This window comes from Diaporthe amygdali (assembly GCF_026229845.1).
Source record: "Diaporthe amygdali strain CAA958 chromosome Unknown NODE_8_length_1307975_cov_65_857355, whole genome shotgun sequence".
NCBI lineage: Eukaryota > Fungi > Ascomycota > Sordariomycetes > Diaporthales > Diaporthaceae > Diaporthe > Diaporthe amygdali.
This window is the reverse complement of record NW_026517028.1, coordinates 570,919-591,567: the sequence shown is the minus strand read 5'-3', so window position 1 is coordinate 591,567 and position 20,649 is coordinate 570,919. Positions and strand designations below refer to the sequence as shown.

General features: G+C 51.7%; 6 protein-coding genes across 6 annotated transcripts; 2 read left to right on the top strand and 4 right to left on the bottom strand.

The window, feature by feature from the left end:
• Nucleotides 1-141: 141 nt before the first annotated feature.
• On the bottom strand, nt 142-577 carry J7T55_013411 (uncharacterized protein; the record flags this gene model as incomplete). Its single annotated transcript, XM_053141204.1, has 2 exons — nt 142-164; nt 238-577. The coding sequence occupies 2 exons, from the start codon at nt 575-577 to the stop codon at nt 142-144; spliced, it is 363 nt and encodes a 120-aa protein (XP_052995753.1).
• Nucleotides 578-3,011: 2,434 nt separating this feature from the next.
• Nucleotides 3,012-5,263, top strand: J7T55_013410 (uncharacterized protein; the record flags this gene model as incomplete). Its single annotated transcript, XM_053141203.1, has 7 exons — nt 3,012-3,152; nt 3,219-3,324; nt 3,382-3,778; nt 3,837-3,888; nt 3,952-4,347; nt 4,402-4,660; nt 4,719-5,263. 7 exons carry the CDS (start codon nt 3,012-3,014, stop codon nt 5,261-5,263), a joined length of 1,896 nt encoding a protein of 631 aa, XP_052995752.1.
• Nucleotides 5,264-5,582: 319 nt separating this feature from the next.
• Nucleotides 5,583-6,706, bottom strand: J7T55_013409 (Pectate lyase H; the record flags this gene model as incomplete). The annotated part of the gene is made up of 3 exons (XM_053141202.1): nt 5,583-5,912; nt 5,975-6,183; nt 6,259-6,706. The coding sequence occupies 3 exons, from the start codon at nt 6,704-6,706 to the stop codon at nt 5,583-5,585; spliced, it is 987 nt and encodes a 328-aa protein (XP_052995751.1).
• A 4,284-nt stretch (nt 6,707-10,990) lies between these two features.
• J7T55_013408 (viral a-type inclusion protein) lies at nt 10,991-15,683 on the bottom strand (the record flags this gene model as incomplete). The annotated part of the gene is made up of 7 exons (XM_053141201.1): nt 10,991-11,251; nt 11,363-11,488; nt 11,610-12,044; nt 12,136-12,407; nt 13,484-15,251; nt 15,314-15,598; nt 15,669-15,683. 7 exons carry the CDS (start codon nt 15,681-15,683, stop codon nt 10,991-10,993), a joined length of 3,162 nt encoding a protein of 1,053 aa, XP_052995750.1.
• Nucleotides 15,684-16,315: 632 nt separating this feature from the next.
• J7T55_013407 (dolichyl-diphosphooligosaccharide-protein glycotransferase) lies at nt 16,316-17,494 on the top strand (the record flags this gene model as incomplete). Its single annotated transcript, XM_053141200.1, has 4 exons — nt 16,316-16,666; nt 16,742-16,842; nt 16,896-17,251; nt 17,310-17,494. 4 exons carry the CDS (start codon nt 16,316-16,318, stop codon nt 17,492-17,494), a joined length of 993 nt encoding a protein of 330 aa, XP_052995749.1.
• A 1,201-nt stretch (nt 17,495-18,695) lies between these two features.
• On the bottom strand, nt 18,696-19,603 carry J7T55_013406 (60s ribosomal protein l18; the record flags this gene model as incomplete). Its single annotated transcript, XM_053141199.1, has 4 exons — nt 18,696-18,773; nt 18,839-19,206; nt 19,281-19,385; nt 19,600-19,603. 4 exons carry the CDS (start codon nt 19,601-19,603, stop codon nt 18,696-18,698), a joined length of 555 nt encoding a protein of 184 aa, XP_052995748.1.
• Nucleotides 19,604-20,649: the final 1,046 nt, after the last annotated feature.

Below are 20,649 nucleotides of genomic sequence, written 5' to 3'. Positions count from 1 at the left end.
GTGTGCCCAAAGTCAGTGTCAATTTTCGCTACGGGTTCTTTTCTTGACTTGACATGGTTGGTGGGTGTCCCTTCTGCTGCCAAGTCGACCACTTGCTTCCAAGACGAACTAGTACATCTGGAGAGTCGAGTCCACGCCGACTCACGGGCAGGCCTTGAGGCCGTCTTGAGAGCGTCTTTAGCAATAATAGCCAAAATAATAAAGAGCATGTCTAAAATAGAAAGGGAGTAAACGCACTCTCGCATCCAGTGTTGGTATACTTGCGGTCAACATAGCAACCCCAGCCAGGAATGTAGTCCCATTTATTGTTGATCAAGCATCTCACACCAAATCGACCGCTGGTGGGCGTGATTGTGGTGCGAACACCGTTGGTTCCGGGGCCATAGTAACAAGGCGCAGAAGAGACGGTAGGGTAAAGCGTGCACCAGTTGTCACGCTTAGATAGATTACCGGGCTCGCTGTCAGCGCTCGAATCTGGGCTGGCCACGGGCACGGGCTCAGGCTGGGCATCTGGGACCGGGTTGGCTGCTGCAAGAGCAACGAGAGGAATAAGGGTCATGAGGAACGTAGCCTTCATTGTTGAGGAGACACAGGTTTTGAGAGAATCGTAATTGATGGGTCAGGTAGTGGAGCTTAGAGCGAGGTATTTTGGGGTTCGAGGTGTTCCTGGAAATCTCTGGAGATCTCTGGAGATATTTCGAGACAGATGTTCATGCCGGATTAAATAGTTTTTCACAGACCAGCGCCCAGCCCATTCCTCGACGGTATTCGATTTTCGTATCAACATACAACTGTTTGGGAGCTACGAGACTATTACTCACAAAATTTAGCATGTTCCACATATCCACGCACTTCAGTGTTAGTTGGGTTTAGCAAAAGGCTGTCGTCGCTTTGCCAAGTACCAGTCTACTGCACACGATGCTGAGTTCAGGGGCTCTCGAGGAGTTCTGACCATTACTTCTTGGCCTTGGCGAGATAATTGTTCAGAGTTGTCATGGAGCGAAGTGACCCTGAGTCTATTTCAAGGCCCCGAAGTAAATTAGTTCCTGGGGCTGAACAAAAGAGGAGGCGCTAGTGGCTGACCAAGTCTGCAGCAGTTCGGACGTCAAATGGCTGAACATAACCTGGCCTGTGGGGAACTGAGACATCTCTATTACCTCCATTACACATACTATATCAATCTGTGAGGGGGACTGGTGATGAGGCAGCAGGTGCACCTAGAGTTGTTGCGAAAATGTCGGTCACCTAAGCACATGGGCCAGTCTTGAGCGACTCAGACTCGTGCCAACAATAGATTTTGGTTACGTAAATTGACTGCTCGTCTCGTTTGCTTGCCTTGTTGTTCGCCGTAAGCATTTCCGCAACTGAGTATTATCGGTCCATCAGCAGACACCTTTCCTTTTCTATGATAGTCAACTTCTTGAGAGGGTTTGTTCAGATAACTTAAGACCTGAACTCCCCCAAGCAAGCCTTGGGAGGCACCTTGGGTAGCCTCACGATATGACTTGTCGGCACTCTTATTTTCCAGCTCATCCCCTCGTGAGGAATAGGAGTCTACAGTCATTTTAAATTTCGTGCATGACCTCAAGACTGGTAGATCACATATACCTCAGTTTGTGTCCAATTACTTGACATGAAATCATTTTCTTCACATACCTGACTACTCCCTTAACTTTTGTGGCTTGCGGTAAGTAGGCTGACTGAGATTGCGGCGGATGTTGCTTTGCTTTGCGAACATGACCAACAAGGAGGATGCCGAAGAACTACCCGGCAAATTCACAGATAACATTCTATTTGAATCCAACCAGGACTTGAGTTAGCTCATGATGAATATTCGATCTGTCTGTAAACTCAACCTTTCCTATTATTGCCCTGGATAGTGTCGGCAGACTGGCCGCGGGGCTTGAAGACGCTGAGTTTGTGAGAATATTCAACCAGTCCGGTCTTTCAAATTTGAGACAAAGTGATACGTAGTCAGATTGGGATGGCTACGAGAATGTGCAGGTTGAAGGAAAAATCACGGGATAAAATGAAAGTGAATCAAGCATGACATACCCTGTAGGGCCCATTCCTGATGACTTCTGCTTAGCGAAAATTGTTCAGTCACTGTCACGAGAGGGACATAGAAGAGGTGATGCTCTCGAGTCTTTCTTATTGTTGTAAAAGTCTAAATAAAACCTTGTCTTGCTAAGAATAAAGAGTAGAAGGAAAGGTTGCCTCCGATTGCCATCAAGCTTCAAGAGCAGAGGGCCTTGGGGCTGTAGGTGGTCTGTGCGCAAAGACCTCCAGTCACAAGCCCGCCCGTCGCGCCATCATAGTTACCAGCTGTATTCACCTATTTATATCAGTGTACAATTATCCATGCCGCAGATAATCCAAATATTGAAGTGCGGGAGCTATCAGTCCCACCAGTTGCATCCACTGTAGCTAGCTCTGCTGGACTAAAATTGGTCCGTGGTAATCGGTTGAAGGAGATGTGGCTGGGATGAGCCCCAATTTTCCACCTCAAGGGATGCTGAATCGTTCAGTCAACAAAACTTTGAAATCACCCCTTTTAGAATCTGGATTCCAGGTACAGAATCCCTTCCACAAAGAAGCTTATGTCTTTCAATCAAGCGCGTTCTGCTGGCCGGCCGCAGCGCTCCAGTTTTCAGCCTCCCCTGTGGGCGGGAGGATTGATTTTGGCGACCTAGCCAATCAAATCCAGTCTGACACCTACCGCACGGGCGGGTTCCTTGCACAGCCTCCTGGCTCTCCCGCCTAGTGAGCATCCTGTTTACTACATGGATGCGTAAGCTGAATATAGGCTACTGATTTCTGAGTTATCCAACTGGTCCATTCGCCAAAATGTCAATAGCCACATGTAGAGTAGAATTCATATAATAATTGGAAGCATCCAGCAATGAGAATGTGAGTTCTGTTCTCACTACGCTTTTTCATTCAACATCAATTACTTTCACTGGTCATACACTGCTCTTCTCTTGCACTTTGGATATTTGAAAACTCTCGCAATGTTACCTACTCGAGCCTCGATTCTCGGTTCTGCACTTGGCTCGGCTTTTGCGTCCGCCCAATCATTCGTTCCGGTTCCACAGGATGTCGCCACTGTCAACTCGGTGAATTACCCAGGTTCATCCATATCATACAAAAAGGTACTGCATTCAATGTTTGGACATTAATCGAAGCTCTCAATTGTAAATATTTACTGACATGCCTAGACGGAATTATGTGAAACGACCCCAGGCGTGAACAGCTACTCTGGTTATGTGACTTTGCCTGTCGCAAACAATTCTTACAATGCAAGCATCTTCTTCTGGTATTTTGGTAAGTAGATCAACGACTAGACTGTTCTGATTAAACATCATGCTGACAATAACTCAGAGGCCAGAAACAATGCGCAAAATGCGCCGACGACAATCTGGATGCCAGGAGGGCCTGGAACGTCTTTTCTAGACGGCGGCTCCAACGGCTTTCCATGCATCATCAACCCGGACTCGAACAGTAGCACTCTCAACGAGTGGTCGTTAAATGTTGACTCCAACATGTTGTACATTGATATCCCGGTGCAAACTGGATACTCATACACAGATATCAAGAATGGCACGTTCAACACGGTCACAAAGGAGTTTACCCCTTTGGCTGTCGCCAATGAGACCATTGAGACGAACCAGACGACTTTTGTGGCTACTATGTCAAGCCAAGATCCAAGTCTGACTGCGAATACAACGATTCAAGTGGCAAAGGAAATGTGGGACATTGCACAAATCTGGTTTCAAGAGTAAGAAGCACCCCAAGTCATATTCCTCGTTCAAGGTCGCTAATGGCGTGGTGCAAAGATTTCCCGAAAGATCAACAACGAACGAGGAGGTAAATTTGTGGACATACTCCGTACGTAATGGTTGCCTCGGGGATATCAAATGCTCGATATAACAGAACCTGACACCGTAATAGTATTCAGGCTTTTTCGGGCCGGCAACCTTGGCCAACTTCCAGCAGCAGAGCGAGCTCATCGCCAACGGAAGCAGCGCCAATGAAAACGATGTAGCCATTCAAGTCGGGTCGTTGGGCATCATCAATGGCTGCATTGACTCAGAGAGCCAAGCTTCGTTCTGGCCCACATTCGCCATGAACAATACTTATGGCATCAAAGCCATCCCGGAAGAGGCGTATGACATTGCTGTAGGCAACTTGTCGACAGCCTATGACCTCCTACACCAGTGCCGCGCTGCAGTCGCCGAGCTCGACCCTGAAGGCACCGGTGCAGTAGATGAGGTCAATGAAGCATGTTTTGCAGCGACTCAGCTCGGATTTGGCTTGGTGCAGGGAGTCTACACAGAACTTTCAAATGTATGGCAATCGTCTCAATCGCTTGATCAGATTATGCTAACCAGATCATCGCAGAGGAGCGCATTCGATATCACTCTCCCCTCTCCAGCCGCGTTCCCAGCCGCATATAGTACCGCATACTACAACCAGCGATGGGTTCAAGAAGCGCTGGGAGTCCCCGTCAACTTCACCCTCAGTGCTAACTCGGTGGTCAACAATTTCTTTGCCGCCACCGGTGACCCATTGATCGTCACTAAGCGGGCACTAGAGTCTCTTCTGGACGCAGGCGTTGGGGTCGCAATGGTCTACGGAGATCTCGACTACCGTTGTAACTGTAAGTACATTCAATGTGACAAATGGCGGATCCACACTCGGAACTGACGATCAATCAGGGATGGGCGCAGAAAACGTATCGCTGTCAGCTTCATACTCGGACGCTTCATCTTTCCAGAGCGCAGGCTACGCGCCTATCACGACCAACTCAAGCTACCAAGGCGGCTTGGTCAGACAGTTCAAGAACTTCTCTTTCTCACGCGTGTTCGGAGCCGGTCACTCAGCTGCCTCCTACCAACCTGAGACTGTGTTCCGAATCTTCGAAAGGGCATTATTTGGCAAGGACGTAGCGACGGGCGAGGCCGATGCGGGACAATCTTCGAGCTACGCCTCTCAGGGTGCGTCCAGCGTCTTGAATGTGACGAACGAGATACGTGAGCCGATCATTGGGCCTCTGTGTTTCTGGTTCGACGCTATGGAGACTTGCGACGAAGAACAGCTGGGGGCTCTAGAGAAGAACGTTGCCGTCATCGAAGACTACATCGTGGTGAGCCCGGCTGGATCATTCTCTAGCACGTATGGGAATCCCACCAGCACCACATCGGTGCCTCAGGCGACGGTGTCGAAGTCGGCGGCCACCAGGCGATACAAGATCATGTTCTAGAATGTGGGTTAATATGGGGTAACACTACGACTACGGAGGCGGTATGCGCTCAGTCCGACTTGGAATAATGAACTAATGATATAGATGCGTTCATTTTCATCATGTCTTCCAGTTGGAAGGCCTTTTTGTCACTGCATTTTGGTTGTTTGGTTTTTGAAAACATGTTTTGCCGTCCTGGGCTATATACATGCAGGGGATAGAAATAAGTAGTTACAAGAGAATCCAACACGCTCCAGTTTAATGCTTGATGTTTTGGTGATTGTCGGCCTGTCATGGCTCTAGTCCGAGACTCTTCAGTCCTCAACTTGGTCAACCCCATTTAGGAGGTGGTTACATCCGAGCCGTAGATGCAGGATGTGCCGTCGGCACCCTCGCCAATGCTGGTGGGCTCCTCGCCGGACTCGTTACCCTCGAATCTCTCGCAGATGACCTTGACGTCGGTAGCAACAGTGTTGGTGATGGTCGCAGTGTCGCCGTAGTTGGAGTTGATGCCAGCAAGCAGGTCGCCAGTGGTGGCAGAGACTCCGTCGATGGTCACGTGGCGCTCGTACATGGAGTCGCAGTTGCCGCAAGAACGGTAGAGCTTTCCGAAGTCCTCAACAGTGAAGTCAGAGATGGCAATGGTACCAGCTCCGTTGTGCTGAATAACCTATTGTTTGTCGCCCATTAGTATTTTGTATGTATGACTCGGGGGAATAAAGCAGAGCTTACCTTGTCGTCAGCACCGAAAGCACCACCACCGTTAATCTTGGTGGTCTCGCCGGCCTCCTGGTTCTTGACGGTGAAAGCGTCCTCGCAGACTGCAGACCACCAAACGTTGGTGAGAGTGCAAGCACCCTGGCAGTGGATACCCTCAATCTGGTTAGGTCCAATGATGACGTTGGAGATGCTGCCACCGTCCTCGATTTGGAAAACAGCGTCTATGAAACGAATTATTAGCAAATATTCAGATCGACTTCAATAGACTCATCTCTGGGATAGTCGGGAGTACACACCGGAGTCACCACCCTCCGACTGGCCGGTGCAGGAGACACCACGGTCGAACATGACCATGCCACCATCGAAAGACTCGCCCGCCGCAATAGTCTGAGCAGCAGACAGGGCAGAGGTTCCGGAAGACGCGGGGAGGGAGCCGCCAGCCGCGGTACCGCCGGAGCTGGAGCCGGAGCCGGTAGTCTGGGAGCCGCCAGCGCTGCCAGTGGCGCTTGGGGAAGAGCCACCGGATGTCTTGGTGGCACTGGAAGAGCCAGAGCCGCTGCCTTCCTTAGCAGAGTCCTTGTCGTCGTCGTCGTCATCGTCGTCATCGCGACGGTACAGGTCCCCAACAAGACCCTTGCCCGCACGGCGAATGGCAATACCGTCAGCCTTGAGGTTGTCGGCTGGCATGGCAGTGACTCCAAGAGCCATGGCCGAAAGGGCAACGGTGCAGATGTTGAACTTCATTTTGAGATATGGGGTGGTGAGGAATATTTGAACAGGTGATATTGATGAGTAGGATGAGTGAAGGGCTTTGACCAGCAGAGTTTTTGACAGGACTGGGCAGTTCAACTGCTGAACGAAAGTATCAAGCACGGGAAAGGAGTGGTTGGATAAAAATGTGAAGGTGAATGTGATGACAAGAAAAAGCAATATTCGACGTCTGAAGGAAGGCGATCACCTTTATATCCAACTTTTCTCACCTTCTCCGTACCTAAGTATGTCCCTTGAGACTGTTGCCTCTCTGTCTGATGTTGACCACTACCGAGTGAACCCAGCCACATGGGTAAGTCTCTTCGGATGGCTCCATACCAACAGATGACCAGGCCTCCATTGGCCTGCCAAGCCTACGGTTCAATAAAGAGAAAACACATGCGCAATAGAGATGCGCAATGGAGACGGACTGTTTCAAGAACACCAACAGGGATGCACAGGGACTAGCGAGCAAACATGGGGTTGACTTCCCAGCCCGTCCCTTGTATTATTCAGTGAACGCCGCAGATCGATCATCAATACGGACCGATTTGCGCCAGGCTTCTGGACTAAAGTGGGTATCCCAGCAGGATATGGCGATTGAGCCGCATCTCACTGGAGAAGGTGACGATTCATGCTTGAAACATTCTGATCGAGTGCAGCACGTGGGTTGAGCCTCACTGATGACCAGAACCTATTTTCAGCATGTACCACCTGATGGCAAAGGCATTATCACGTGGATCAACAGTGTCCGCTCTGCCAGGTGCCAGATATAAGTTATCACGACGGAATAATGTTGGCCTCTGCGGAGCAGACCATCTGCTTTCCATCAGTCATGAAGTTGCCACCGTCCGCATCGGGGTTTTACCATTTACCGACCTTGAATCGCATATAATCTATGTGGGCGTGCCCCAAGATAGGGGCGGCAGTTGAAGGCCCATACATGTTTTCTCCGATCCAAAAACGACTGCAAGGCTCAGAACTTGCACCGTGATGGCGATCACCGACCCCACTCAACGGCATTGATACGAAGTTCTCGTCCTAACACGATATCGGCTGTTGGTGGAATTTCTAGAAAGGAATTCATCTTGCGACATCGCCAAGGCGCGGGTGAGGAATCGAGCTCCAAGGTTGGCTAGTCTCGGCAAGGGGAGCGACCCAGATTGAGCTTGTCCACTCCGTGTAGCTCTTGGCCTTCTTGGCGCTGACGAAGAGGGAAGGGAGTGCCAGGGGGAAGCGGAGAGACGCAAGAGCTGAATGATTCAAACAATATATTGGAGGAGCTTCGCTCTTGTTTCTTGCTCAGTTTTGCCGTCATGGTCGGCTGACGATGAATCGAGAACAGTTCCGATGGGGCTACATCTTGAACCAGCAACTGAGCCGAGTTGGACTCTGCCTGTGAGCTCGTCTCCGGCTTAGGCGCACATTGACACTAATATAGAGGTACAAAAGAGCCGCATGGACGCTAAGCGCGCGGCTGCTGAGGCGAAGTGACAGGGACGGCTCACGGATGTAACCTTCTTTCAGGCCTAAGCTTGGTTGACTCGGATTTGTTGAACCATCCAGCCATCTTACACTGCGTGCCAAAGTTCTGACGAGTCAATATTTTTGAGAGGCGGATGGGCCTCGATGCTCGGATCGAGAACCTAGCTCGAGCCTAGCTGGAGAGATTTCATGGGGTTGGTGGATCTCCTGATCTGCTGTGCTAATTTACGTGGGACCCTAGGTAAGTGGATCGTCTGATAGTCTCCGGGAGCCGGGGCACAGACGCTGGTCGCCACAGCCGAGAGCGTATTCCGGACATCCCTACCGGAACGGAGGCGACAGATATAATATATTCAACGCGGCCCCCTGAACGGTACGAAATCTGATGGAGTGAAGACAACTTCATGCCCTTGGACATGAATTATGCCGTCCTCAATCAGAAGCTGCCCTCGGAAGCAAGTCTTCACTAAAGCTTCACTAGAAACACAGCTAGCCAACTCCGTATTGGGAGGTCATGCCAAACCAAGATTGTTGACAGAAGAAATCCGCATCTCAAGACTGACTCTCGAGATTGCTGTGTGTATTGGTATGGAGCCGACGGCCCCATTCTCGGTATTGGATTAACCCTGTACCTTCCAGCCGCCTTCTGGGTCCTACGGTGTGGTACCCCATAAATGCCTCCTCCACACCCCTGCCCAGCATCTTGTGGTGTATTGGCAGCCGTCGACAGCAACGGAAGGAGTATGTGATCAGCGATATGGGCGTTCAATGGGACCACGAACTAGGAATCTGATTCGAGCAACCTTTTCCTCAGCATCATTGGTGACGGAATTGATCCATTAATACCCTCTGCCCATTTTGGTCTCTCTGCGGCCAGTAGCAGGTCACCTACTGGCAATAATGTAAACATTCGGCGGAGTAAGGTCTTGTCGAGGGTTTTCCGAGGCTTCAAAACTTAAACTTCGGTGCTTTCGTACTTCCCTTCCAAATGTTGGGCTGGCCGTACAGTGGGTGAGACTTCAATTTTGCCTTGTGAGTATGGTAGAAAGCCATTTTTGACAACTCCTGATCCCTAGTATTTGAACAAGTACACGCCTCGGTCTCAAGTAATGTGACGCTATTCTTGCCTAGCGCTGTTTACAGGCAGTTGTATGACACCATTCTAAGTGTCGGTCAGCGAATAAATGTCTCCATACCACTTCTTGGTGTGCGCGCATGTCTGTATGTATTTGATTCCGACCATTTCCGATGCCCTAGAATTTCCTTGAAATAGACTCCTCCACTTTTCCAACCTGCCAAGCCACTCCTTCCACTCAGGTTTGTATGTATGAGTATCATCGTACATGATCATCGGCCACGTGAAGAAGATAATGGAGTTGCCAGATTGTAGAACAAGGAAATAACAGCCATGAGTCATCCCAGCCGTTTTTCTTTACACGTAAAGGGTATGGCAGAGAGGAAGATCCAAACCCACATCAGAATTGGAAAAGTAATAAGAGTCATTACTATCCACTTCCAAGAAGGCAGTGTGTCAAACACGACTGAACTATGGACATATTCGGAAGCAGACCAGCCCCGAAGACAACCAAAGATTTGACTGAGTAGAACAAAATGACTATGCATATAAGCTCCTTTGGCTGGGAGCGGACTTCATATATATACCTCCGCGTTTATTCACATTGAGTATTTGGGCTTCGACTGAGACAGCTTGAAGAAAAGGGGAAACCCTGAAACGGTCTCGTATACCGGTGGATTGACGAGAGACAAAATACAGAAGAGTCATTCGTAGAATCCAAACCATAGGGGAGTTAGTGTGATGTGGGTTTCGAAAAGTATGACGGACATAAAGCACAAGAGGAGCGGCGCGAAAAGCAAGGAAAAGAAAGTCCCAGGAACCGTGTGGTAAAGGGTTGTTTACAGATCAACCGCATGACGAATAATATGGCCAGGGCCTGCGATATCGTGGCGAGGGATTGCGAGCAGGAGAATCTGGATGGATGTCCACAATCATGTATCATGCTGGAATGCAGATATTCTTCGAAATCGTGACAGCTGTCAGTTTCGTGAGAACCACAATGACTGCCAGGGTGCTGATAATGTCAATGATTTACTCAGCTTGTGACAGCAAGTTTCGGCCCTGAGCGGTGTTAAAGAAACTGAAGCCCACATTTCTCATGACTTCGGCTTCTTGATCATCCTCCTCGCCTGTCTCGAGTCGTGAACGACGTTAAACCCTCTGGAGTGATGTGAACCATTTCAATACTCAATTCCTCTATTCGAGCTGCTGACCGGCGAGGGATCATCGATGTACGAGTCGGAAATCCCCGTCCCTCCTCCATCTTGCTGCCAGGGTACCGTCAAATCATTGCCAACGTTCTGTGCAGAGCCTGCAGCCTTCCGGTGCACCGACTTCGTGCGAACGCCTGACGAAGATCGTCTATCGAAATTTGCATCAACGGGGCAGGTGAGGGTTGTGAGTTTCCATGAGCTCTCCAATGCTTTAGGAGCCGGCTATTTCTCGGTAGCAGGCACACTGCCATGGCAGTCACCTGGATGTGCTCCTTCAAACTCACTTGTATGCTTTTAGGAGTTCGGGTAGCGAGAAACATTGAGGGCTGAACTTTGCGTTCCTACGCCACGGCCTCTGAGCTGCTCAATTAACTTCGTCGCTTCTGAATGTCTCGCTTCCCTTCCTTTTCAACGCGACAAAGTAAGCTTCTTTTGAGTCCTGTCACGTGCAGAGGTAGAAATAGTTAGCGCCCAAGATCGGTGAAATGTGCCTCATCTAGTTATTCAGGGGCAGACTCCCGAGTGAAGACCATAGCCCTGGTGGGGAGGTGAGGAGGATATAAGGATGGAAAGAGCGCTTAGGGTCGAATCAAAAGCACATACACTCCTCGATGATTCGGGTTTCTCCCGGTGTACCTTGGAGAACATCTTCTCTAGAAGCTTCTGAAGTCGCTTGTCCTCCGCCCCTTGGTAGAATTTGCAGACGAAATGGCCACCTGCTTTGAGCGTGTCCGAGGCGAAAGTCAGTGCTGCATAGCAAAGGTCCTGTTGATGGATTCACATCAGCTGCGAGCCGCCTGCGGGGCCCGGGGGGGGGGGGGGAGTGGGGCAGGAACGAAGGATTGCAATGTCCCGAGTGCAGAAGGTCTTTCTCACCATGCTACCGGCGTGGTCCTTAAAGTTGATACCGCTCGTGTTCATCAACCTGTGAGGGTTGCTTAGCGTCCTGCTCGAGAAGCCGCTCGTCTGGGGCCAGGGTTCTGACATGTCGCTGATTACCACCTGCACCCGATGAATTAGCAAGGCGTCGTGAGGCGAAGAGAAAGACCGCTGTCTAGCGAAGAGATGGGACACAACAGCAAGTAACCCGACGGGTGGTCTTCATGCCGCGAGCACAACTCACATCCACCATCCGCTCGGCTTCTTCCTCCGCCCCAGTCGCCGCTTCGATATCCTGGGTGGCCTGCTTCTCCTGGTCGATGTAGCTGGGCTGATCCGTCACGACGCTTCCCTCTTTGCTCTCACCCTCAACAACTTCTCGGTCCGAAGATGAAGATGTCATGGCGGTGTCTGCCTCTTGCCGCTCCTTCCTCTCCCTTGCCTTCCTCCTGGTCTGCTCTACGAGGACATCTTTGACCAGAGCCCGCACACGCGGGCTGAGAAAGTCACCCTGTATACTCGTCACGCCTTTGGGTGGTTGCGCTGGGATGAGGTCGATCCCAACGACAACGCCGTTCGGGCCGGTGGCGTCCTTGGCGACCTGCGACCACGATCCAGGCGCGTAGCCTAGGTCCACGACGGTTTGGTTCCGGCGGAAGAGGCCATATCTGTCATTCATCTGCGGGTAGGTTAGACGCTCATGCATACACGAGATCAAATAGTCTGTATATTTCAGGAAGATAAGGGTGATGGTGGACGGGCAAACAGACCTCGATCAGCTTCCACGCGGCCCTGCTCTTCAAGCCCTGCACCTTAGCCTGGCGGGCATAGCGGTCTTTGCTCTGCCGGGACTTCCATTGAGAACTTGATGACGCATTACGCCGTGACTCCAGTGGTTTGAGCTGACAGCTCTGGCACACCTGAGGGCTTGCAAGGGGAGGCTTGCTCGCGGGTGTCGTTGCCGCCAGTGTGAGCTGGCTCAAGACCCGTGAGATGAGCCGCTCACTGAGGGCCACCCGACGGCATGACACCGCACCCAGCGCTGTCGTCATGGGTAAAAGGATGGATATACTCGTGCGATGCAAGAATAAATGTCCTCGATTGGGATCCAGCAACCCCTTTAACAAGTCATCCCCGCGGAGGTGTCGTTACGGTTGGGTGGAAGTTGGTATTACATGGCAGCAGACGAAAATCTCGGGTAGAAGCTCGCGCCAATTGAACATCCCTGCCAACACAATAATACCACCACAACCAATGCTCCAGACACTCTGCACTGTCTTCTCATGACAAGCCACAACAATTGCATTACTGCGGCGAGTCTACCGCGCTGGCAAAGGCCCTACTTCTTTTATTTGGCTGAAGCACCGAGTTCGGTTCACATATGACAAAAATCAGCTGTAGGCGTAAGGATAAACTCGACCGTTGTCGTGGGATTGAAACCCAACCACGCTTCACGACACTCCGCGTCAGATCAAGTTAGAAACCCTAGCTAGGTCAATATAAGGTCCAAACCCATGCTCAGAGGCGTGGGTGCATCCATTTTCCTCTGGCTTAGTGGTTATGAGCTCGGAGACTGGTTCTCCTGTAGCTATTCAACAAAGAGAGCTCTGTCCTGAGACACTCTTTAGTTCGAACCCAGACCAGAGCAAAAGAAGGACTATCACAAGCAAAGGGGAAGAGCCCGAGCAGGTAGAAGACCTAGCCAGTGTTCCTTTGTGTCCAGCTCTGCGATCTGAGGGGGAGAGTTAGAAACCCTAGCTAGGTCAATATAAGGTCCAAACCCATGCTCAGAGGCGTGGGTGCATCCATTTTCCTCTGGCTTAGTGATCAGGTTGACATTGTTGTATTGAGTCAATAAGACTTAGTAAAGCAAAAATCAATCAAACCGACTATGCCTTGGACCCCAGACCTTCCCGGCCGTTACCTGTATACCTCCGTTCCAGAACGCCAGGCCCTTGATGGGGAGGAACACCCATATAACTCCAGCACAATGCAACAAAAGAAAGCTCGTACAGTGTTGACTGTCACAGCACCGCCGATCCTCTTGTTCCCACCGTAAGAATAGTCTCGAACCAATCCTAAGACGCTGCGATCAAGCCAAGAAGCTAGCGTTCACACCTCTTCGGTCCCGCTTCAACGGTGAGAAGGCCTTCCCACCAAAAGCATTCTTAGCAAGAGCAGAAACCGGGCCCTTCTGTGTCGAAGCCTTCAGACCAATGGGTTTCCGTTTGCCACCAGCTGCCGTTGGGGCTGCCTTCGGAGCTGCTGCTGCCGCCTCGGTCTCGCCAGCGTCCTCGTCCTTGTCGAACAGCGTGCCCTTGTTGGTAGTACCCAGCAGCTTGCGCTTCTTTTTCCTGGGCTCCGGGTTTTCTGAGCTGGCATTACTAGTGTCTGCAGCGCTGCTGGCGGTGGGGTTGGATGCTGGTTTGACCTTCGACTCTCCAGACTTTGTGGTGGCCATGGTGGTCCCAGAAGACGTGTTCTCATTGCTGGGTTGCTCCTCGGGCTCCTCGGCCACCTTCTCCAGTGGAGACGATTTGCTCCGGGGCGACCTTCGAGAGTTGTTGGCAGAGGGCACATTCGTGTTGGGAGATGACTCTGTTAAAGCTTGCGCTTTTGGTCTTCCGCGGGCCTTCTTCTGAGCTGGGTCTGCGACCTTGGACTTCGTTGCCTTGAGAGCCTTGGCCACTGATTTTGTCGGGTTTTCGACATTCATAGCAGGAAGATCCTCAGTCGTCTCCGCCTCTGGTTCAATAATCGGTGCTCCTGGATCACCCTTGCCCATGAGAATGGATGGTTCTTCATCCTCCTCCTCAATAGTCTCCGCCAAGTTGATGGTATTCGACTTCTCCAAGAAAGGCGTGATGGAGAAAGTGGACTTCTCGCCAACCGATGTAAAGTCGACGCCTCTCTTCTTAAGAGGGCGCTTGCCCCTTCCCTCGACGTGTCCGGGCGTATCCATCATCATGTCATCAACACTGATCTCATTGGCGCCACGCTTCTTTCCAGGCTTGGTCTTGCTGAGCGGCTTCTTGGCCTCCTCATCTTTGAGTGGCACAGTGGTCGTGGTGGTCCTGACCGCGGCAGTCTGGGCCTGCGCAAGCTCAGCACGGGCTCCCTTGAGCTCGGCACGAGTCTCCTTCAACTTATTCTTGAACTCCTCAACACGTTGTGTGAGCATTTCCACCTGCTCATTGGCCGTAGCAACTTCCTTCTCGCTGGACTTGCGAGCCCGCTCGGCCTCGCGCGCTTCGGAGACAAGCTTCTCCTCCAGTTCCTGGACCTTTTGCTGCAGTTCAGTTTGGGGTCCTTTCTCATCACTGTCTTGCGAGCGTTTTGCCTTCTGAGCAGCACGCTTTTCATCAGCCAGCTTCTTCTCCAGGTCCGCGACTTGCTGCCGCAACTCCGCTTCCGTATCACTCTGCACCTTCTGGTGGGTCTTTCTTGCGGTCTCCGAGGCTTTCCGCTCGGCGGCAAGCTTCTCCTCCAGGTCAACGATCTGCTGTCGCAATCCGTCTTCTGAGTCGGTCTGTCCCTTCTCCTGGGCTTTCTTGGACTTCTGCGAGGCCTTCTTCTCGGCCGTCAGCTGCTTTTCGAGGTCCGTGACACGTTGTTGGAGCTCTTGGCTGGCCTGATTTTCCTCGCTCTCTCGACGCTGGATTGCCTTCTCTGCTGCGCGCCTCTCGTTGGCCAGCTCGGTCTCGAGAGAATTCAGTTGCCGTTCGAGAGCGAGCTTCTCGGCAAGGACATCTTTCTGATGAGAGACCTGCGAGCGCAGGTGATCGATCTCGGGCTTCAGCACAGCCAATTCGCGAGAGAGGGCCAGCTTCTCTGCGAGGGTCTTGGTGGAATCGTCCGACATATTGTTTAATGATTGCAGCTCAGACTATCACTTGTTAGCAGAGAAGAATTACGAACGGTTTACCTCATTGAACTGAATGGCAATACCTTGAGGTCCGAGTGCTGTCGTGCTTGTGTGCGCAGCTGGTCTGCTTGGTCTTGGCAGGTCTGGTTCATGTGATCGAGTTGGGCGCGTATATCATCGTACTGCTGTGACAAGTTGCTCATCCGGTCGTCTTTTTCTGCCAATTGGTCGCGTAGGACGGCGACCTCGTCTCGGAGGACGATGACGCGTAGCTTGAGCCGTCGCGCCTCTTCGTCCTTGACTATGAGATCCGTCTGATGCATTGCGCCGTGATATTTGAGGTCGAGGAGATGAATCGCTTCGGTTCTCTGCAACAGAAAAGTCAGCACATCGAGGATGCTGCATTGCGGATGTGCTGGCCCGGGCTGGCTGGCTGACCTGATGTTGGTCCATGTTTACATGGTCCACTGCGGTACTGTTTTGTTGACAAGTCGCGGGTCACAGGTCAAGTTAGATACAATGAGTGGATGAAGATAGAGAAGACTGGGAGCAATGATGGGTCGGTGTCTGGGGTTGTAGTTGAGAATTAATCAGTCACTCAATCACTGAAAAGCCCATGTGAAGGCAAGCAAGTACGGATAATGATAGGAAGTGTGGCCAGCCTGGGAGGGGTGATGAAATGGGGGGTGCCATTGGGGCCCTGACACCTGCTGTGTTTTCCTGGTTTGTTGTCCCAGAAACGCACCTTGATTCAGCCTAGCGTCTGAGCCTCAAAGCCACAGTGGGCCCAGGCAGGGGGGAGGAAGACGAATGGCGCTAGTGACGACGGTACGTACTCCTGGCCAGGCTGGCTTGGCAGTGGGAGCTCCAAAGCTCCAGATGTCCTTCAACTTCAGGACAGGTCGCTTGGAAGTGCGTAATCAACCACCGGAGGCCATCACCAACTGTGACTTACCCTGATCCGCCCTGTCGCCATCCACCACAATTCTTTTGGAGACGCTGGTGGCAAGCAGGATCAATTGGCGAAGACCAGCACTGCTTTCATTTTCTACCTTTTTCTCTTCAATTGACTCGGGTCTTTCACAATGCGCTGGTCCTCACTTCTTCTGCCCTTCTCCCTCCTGGGTGCAGGCGTGCTGGCCGCGAAGTCCGACCCAACCAACACATTCCCAGAATTTCACCAGAAGGCCCTCTCTAGCACCCCCATTAAGCTAGACGATGCCTCCTACAAGAAGGTCACTGGCCTGCCTCGCGACTATACGGTTGCTGTCCTGTTGACAGCCCTGGACAGCCGTTATGCTTGCCAGATGTGCCGGGACTTCGACCCGGAGTGGAAACTGTTGAGCAAGTCTTGGATCAAGGGTGATAAGGCCGGACAGTCCAAGACTCTCTTCACTGTCCTGGACTTTAATGATGGTCGTGATACCTTCATGTCTGTATGTGCACAAATCGCTTGCCCTTCCCGATCCTCCTTGGCCGTGTGATTTTTCTAACCTTCTGCCTACTACCAGCTCGGTCTGCAAACTGCCCCTGTCCTCTTGCTCTTCCAACCCTCGACTGGCGAGTTCGCCGTTGCCAACACCGACCCTGTGCGATTTGATTTCACCTCTGGGTGAGTACTCTTTCCTCGAGGAATAGATGTCCGCGTACTGACGGACACAATAGTGCGCCCTCCGCGGAGTCGGTCAGAAACTGGATCGCTCGCCATCTGCCAGGCCGCCCCGTCCCCGAAGTTAACAGGCCCACGAACTGGTTCGCTATAATGCTCGCGCTCGTGACCGTGGCTGGCGTAGGCACAACCATCGTGACGCTCTGGCCATACATCGGCCCCATCATCCAGCACCGGAGACTTTGGCAATTTATTTCCCTCATGGTCATCCTGGGATGCACATGCGGCACCATGTTCAATGTCATCCGAAATGTTCCCTACGCTGGCCACGATGGCAAAGGCCATGTCTCGTTCTTTGCCGGTGGTTTCCAGAGCCAGTTCCAGCTGGAGTCGCAGATCATCGGTGCTCTTTGTACGTTTGCGCTCTCAAAGCATCCTCGTGGACTTTAATGGCTAATATTTTGTCCCAGACGGAGCTCTCGCCTTCTGCGCAATTGGTCTCGCCGACAAGGCTCCCCGTATTGGCGGCATCAAGACCCAGCAGACCATGGTCATCGTGTACGCCGGCGTCATGCTCGTTCTCTACAGCTTCCTTCTCAGCATTTTCCGCGTGAAGAACGGCGGCTACCCCTTTTCCCTTCCTCCCTTCTTATAAGAGCACTGAGAGAGAACTACGTGGTGAAAAGAGGCGACTCGCACGGCACAAGAGAACGAATGCTTGTGGGCCATGACCGGATTGGATCGGAAAAGTCTTTTGCGAATTACGCTTGGCGAGGCTGCGAGGGTCGGAACTCTGTAGACGGGTTGGACTTTGCCATATCGATCATTGACCGATCGCTCTTTTCCCCCTGACGCCTGCAGAGAAGTTGGCTCATTGTACAATAGAAGGGAACAGACGGTTTCAAGAGCACACTGCACAGGTGAATCAAGGACAAAGTCGTATGTGATGCTGTGTCTTTACAGAGAGATATGATGTTGCTTGTCTAGTATGTGCATATAGCTCAAGAGAGAAGCAGACCCGGCTTTGAATACCTATGTAGCCTTTGGGCATGCGAGCTACACACCTCTTCCTCAGTAACAGTCCGATAGCTGTACAGCTTATTAGCTGTGAACTAGCTAGGCATCACGCATATGTGCAGGCCCACCATATATGAATACGCTAAATGGAAGGGCCGACTGATACCACTGGACTGACTCTTATGGCGAGCCAATTGACAAGGCCCGGCAGAGTGGGCGGCTTCTATCACAAGTCCAATTCTTACGAAGACATATGTTGTGACCCTGAGAGCACGAGGGAGGCTGGCCGTATCATGTCATGGCAGCCTTGTCAGGCCTGGTGAATCCATCTCAACTTGGATTGGGATCAAGCGATGACAAGCAAAACAGTCAATAGCCATCACCTCAGGACAAATCACTGAGGACCATGCACAAAGGATAATCACGACAGACTGCAGACCAGGATGACTGGACCGGGCATGAGACATTTTACATATACAAAGCTGGACTGGCATACTGTTTCCTGGATTTTGGAAGACATACTAGGCCTTCGGCACTGCTTGGACTTGAGGATGCACCACTCTTGAACGGGCACTTGCGTTTGCGAGATCTCTGGCTCACATTTCACACTTGACACCGCCCCCTGGCGCAGAGTCGTAAAAATTGACCCAAAGTTGGCCCTCAATTCAGTCATCATAGCTTTTTGGTAATACCATTCCACTCCGAGCCAGACAGAACGCCCTCGTGAAACCATGAAAGCGGCGAAATACCGCGTAACCGTAGCTGTAACCATCCCAGGTATGCCATCCAAGCAAGGACTGCACCCATGACCATATCCCAGAGAAAAGTGCAAAAATCCTTTACACCTTGAAACCGCGCGAGCGTCTGCGACCACGGGCACGCTCGAACTTGCGGCCCTTGGACAGGACGTGGGGCTTCTGTAGGGAGATGTCAGTTCTGTCCAACGGTCGTTGCAACCTTTGGGTCTCATAGCTAGTCGTACCTTGTTCTTGTGGGGACCGAAGCCGAAGTGCTTGACGGCCTCACGGTTGTTCTTGGGGCCACGCAGCAGCAGGGTGTTGGCGCCGGTGGGCTTCTCGAGAGCAAGCTGATCGAGGGTCAGGGCGCTGCCGCCAGCGGCAAGGATGCGCGCGCGGGCGGTGGCGGTGAATCGCAGGGCAGCGATCTGCACCTTGGGGACCTCGAGCAGGCGGTTGTCATCGGTGACGGTGCCGACGACAACAACCGTCTTCTTGTCGTTGCCGTTCTTCAGGTTGGCCTTGACACGGGACAGGGAGACGGGAGGGCGGTTGATGCGGGAGGTAAAGAGGCGGCGCAGGACAACCTTGTTGAAGGCAGAGTCGGTACGACCTGATGATTTGGCAAGAGTTAGAAATCAAATTGCGCAAGGTCTGCGATGTGTGGTCGATGGTTTTGGGACTTACGAGCCAGGAAGCGGTACAGCTTCACCAGGAGCTTGAGGTACGCATTGTCGCTCTTGGGCGCCTTGCGGTGGGTGTTGCGCACGTGGTGGCGGTCGAGATCGATACCTACAAAGAGACAAAAATTCCTCGTCAGCCTTTGGCTCAAGTATGCTCAGAGAATTGTGGCAGCACTCGCAGAGAAGAGGTCTTTTACGACCTCCGCTCGCTCAGTCCAATTCCCCTCGTGGAGGAGATTTGGCAGCGCCCTCATATTCGCAGAGACCGTTTCCGGTCATCCACTTGCATACAAAGGCTGGTTAAGAAGTTTAACCTCACGTACCCATCTTGACTGTTGACTCGAGATGTTGATGATCTGAGGAGTCGATGGGGGATATTTCCTGCTGGGTTGGACGAGCGAGAGGAAAGGTGGGCGGAAAAAGTTCGCCTTGAGAAATTGGCAGATGCTGCTGCTGGTGGATGTGGGTCACCGCTGATTGGTGGATTGCAGCGCGGGCACTGCTTAGTGGGTGCAGCTGGCAGCGGCTGGCTGGGATGGATCCGCCAGCTGGCAGTGGCTAGCCTGCTTTGTCCGGACATAAGACTGCATAGTAATATCTCAACGAGGTCTCAAAGCAGTTCGGATCTACTTCTTCAAGTTGTTCAGCATTGATCTGCATTGCCATCATTCCCCAGACTACTTGGCTCACCATGTGATCATTGTTCCTGCTGCTGAGCGAGCCCAAGAACTACAGCAGACCAGCACCGAGGTATACCAGGACCACTGAATTGGTGAAGACCGAGATGAATTGGAAATGTACCTAAGCATTATTTTGTCTGTATGCTGCAAGGTTGCATTTTCTACAGACAAGTTGAGTCTTCAGAAACTATCTGAAGCAGGAGTTTATATACAATGATTTACAAACCCAATCATTGCAAGAAAAAGAACTTTTGTGATGCCGTATTGCTCCGGTCCTGCTTCCACCCTGCCAACCAGAGCCCTCAAGGAGAGCACAATGATACCTGTTGTTGGTACACTTACAGTTGGAAATGCATGATGTGCCTGCTCTCTAGAGTCTAAAATCCCATGTGCCCTTCTGTCACCTTCCCGGCCAGCTCAAAAGTGCCGAGTCTGCTGAGTCCACAAGCTTTCCGGCACCATCATCTTGTACTTACTGCAGCACGTTCTATCAGTCATAAAAAATTGTCATCAGTCACCTCAAGTCTGATGGGCTTGTTTTGTCTTTCCTCGGCCATGGGTACCTTCAAACAGGGGCTGCTGTTGGTTCCGCCATCCAAATATCGTCCTTGTGCTTTCCCTCTATTATTGAGCAACTACCTGTCCATGGTTTGCAGCTCGGCTTGCTTGTGTCATGAGGCTTGGTCGGGGACT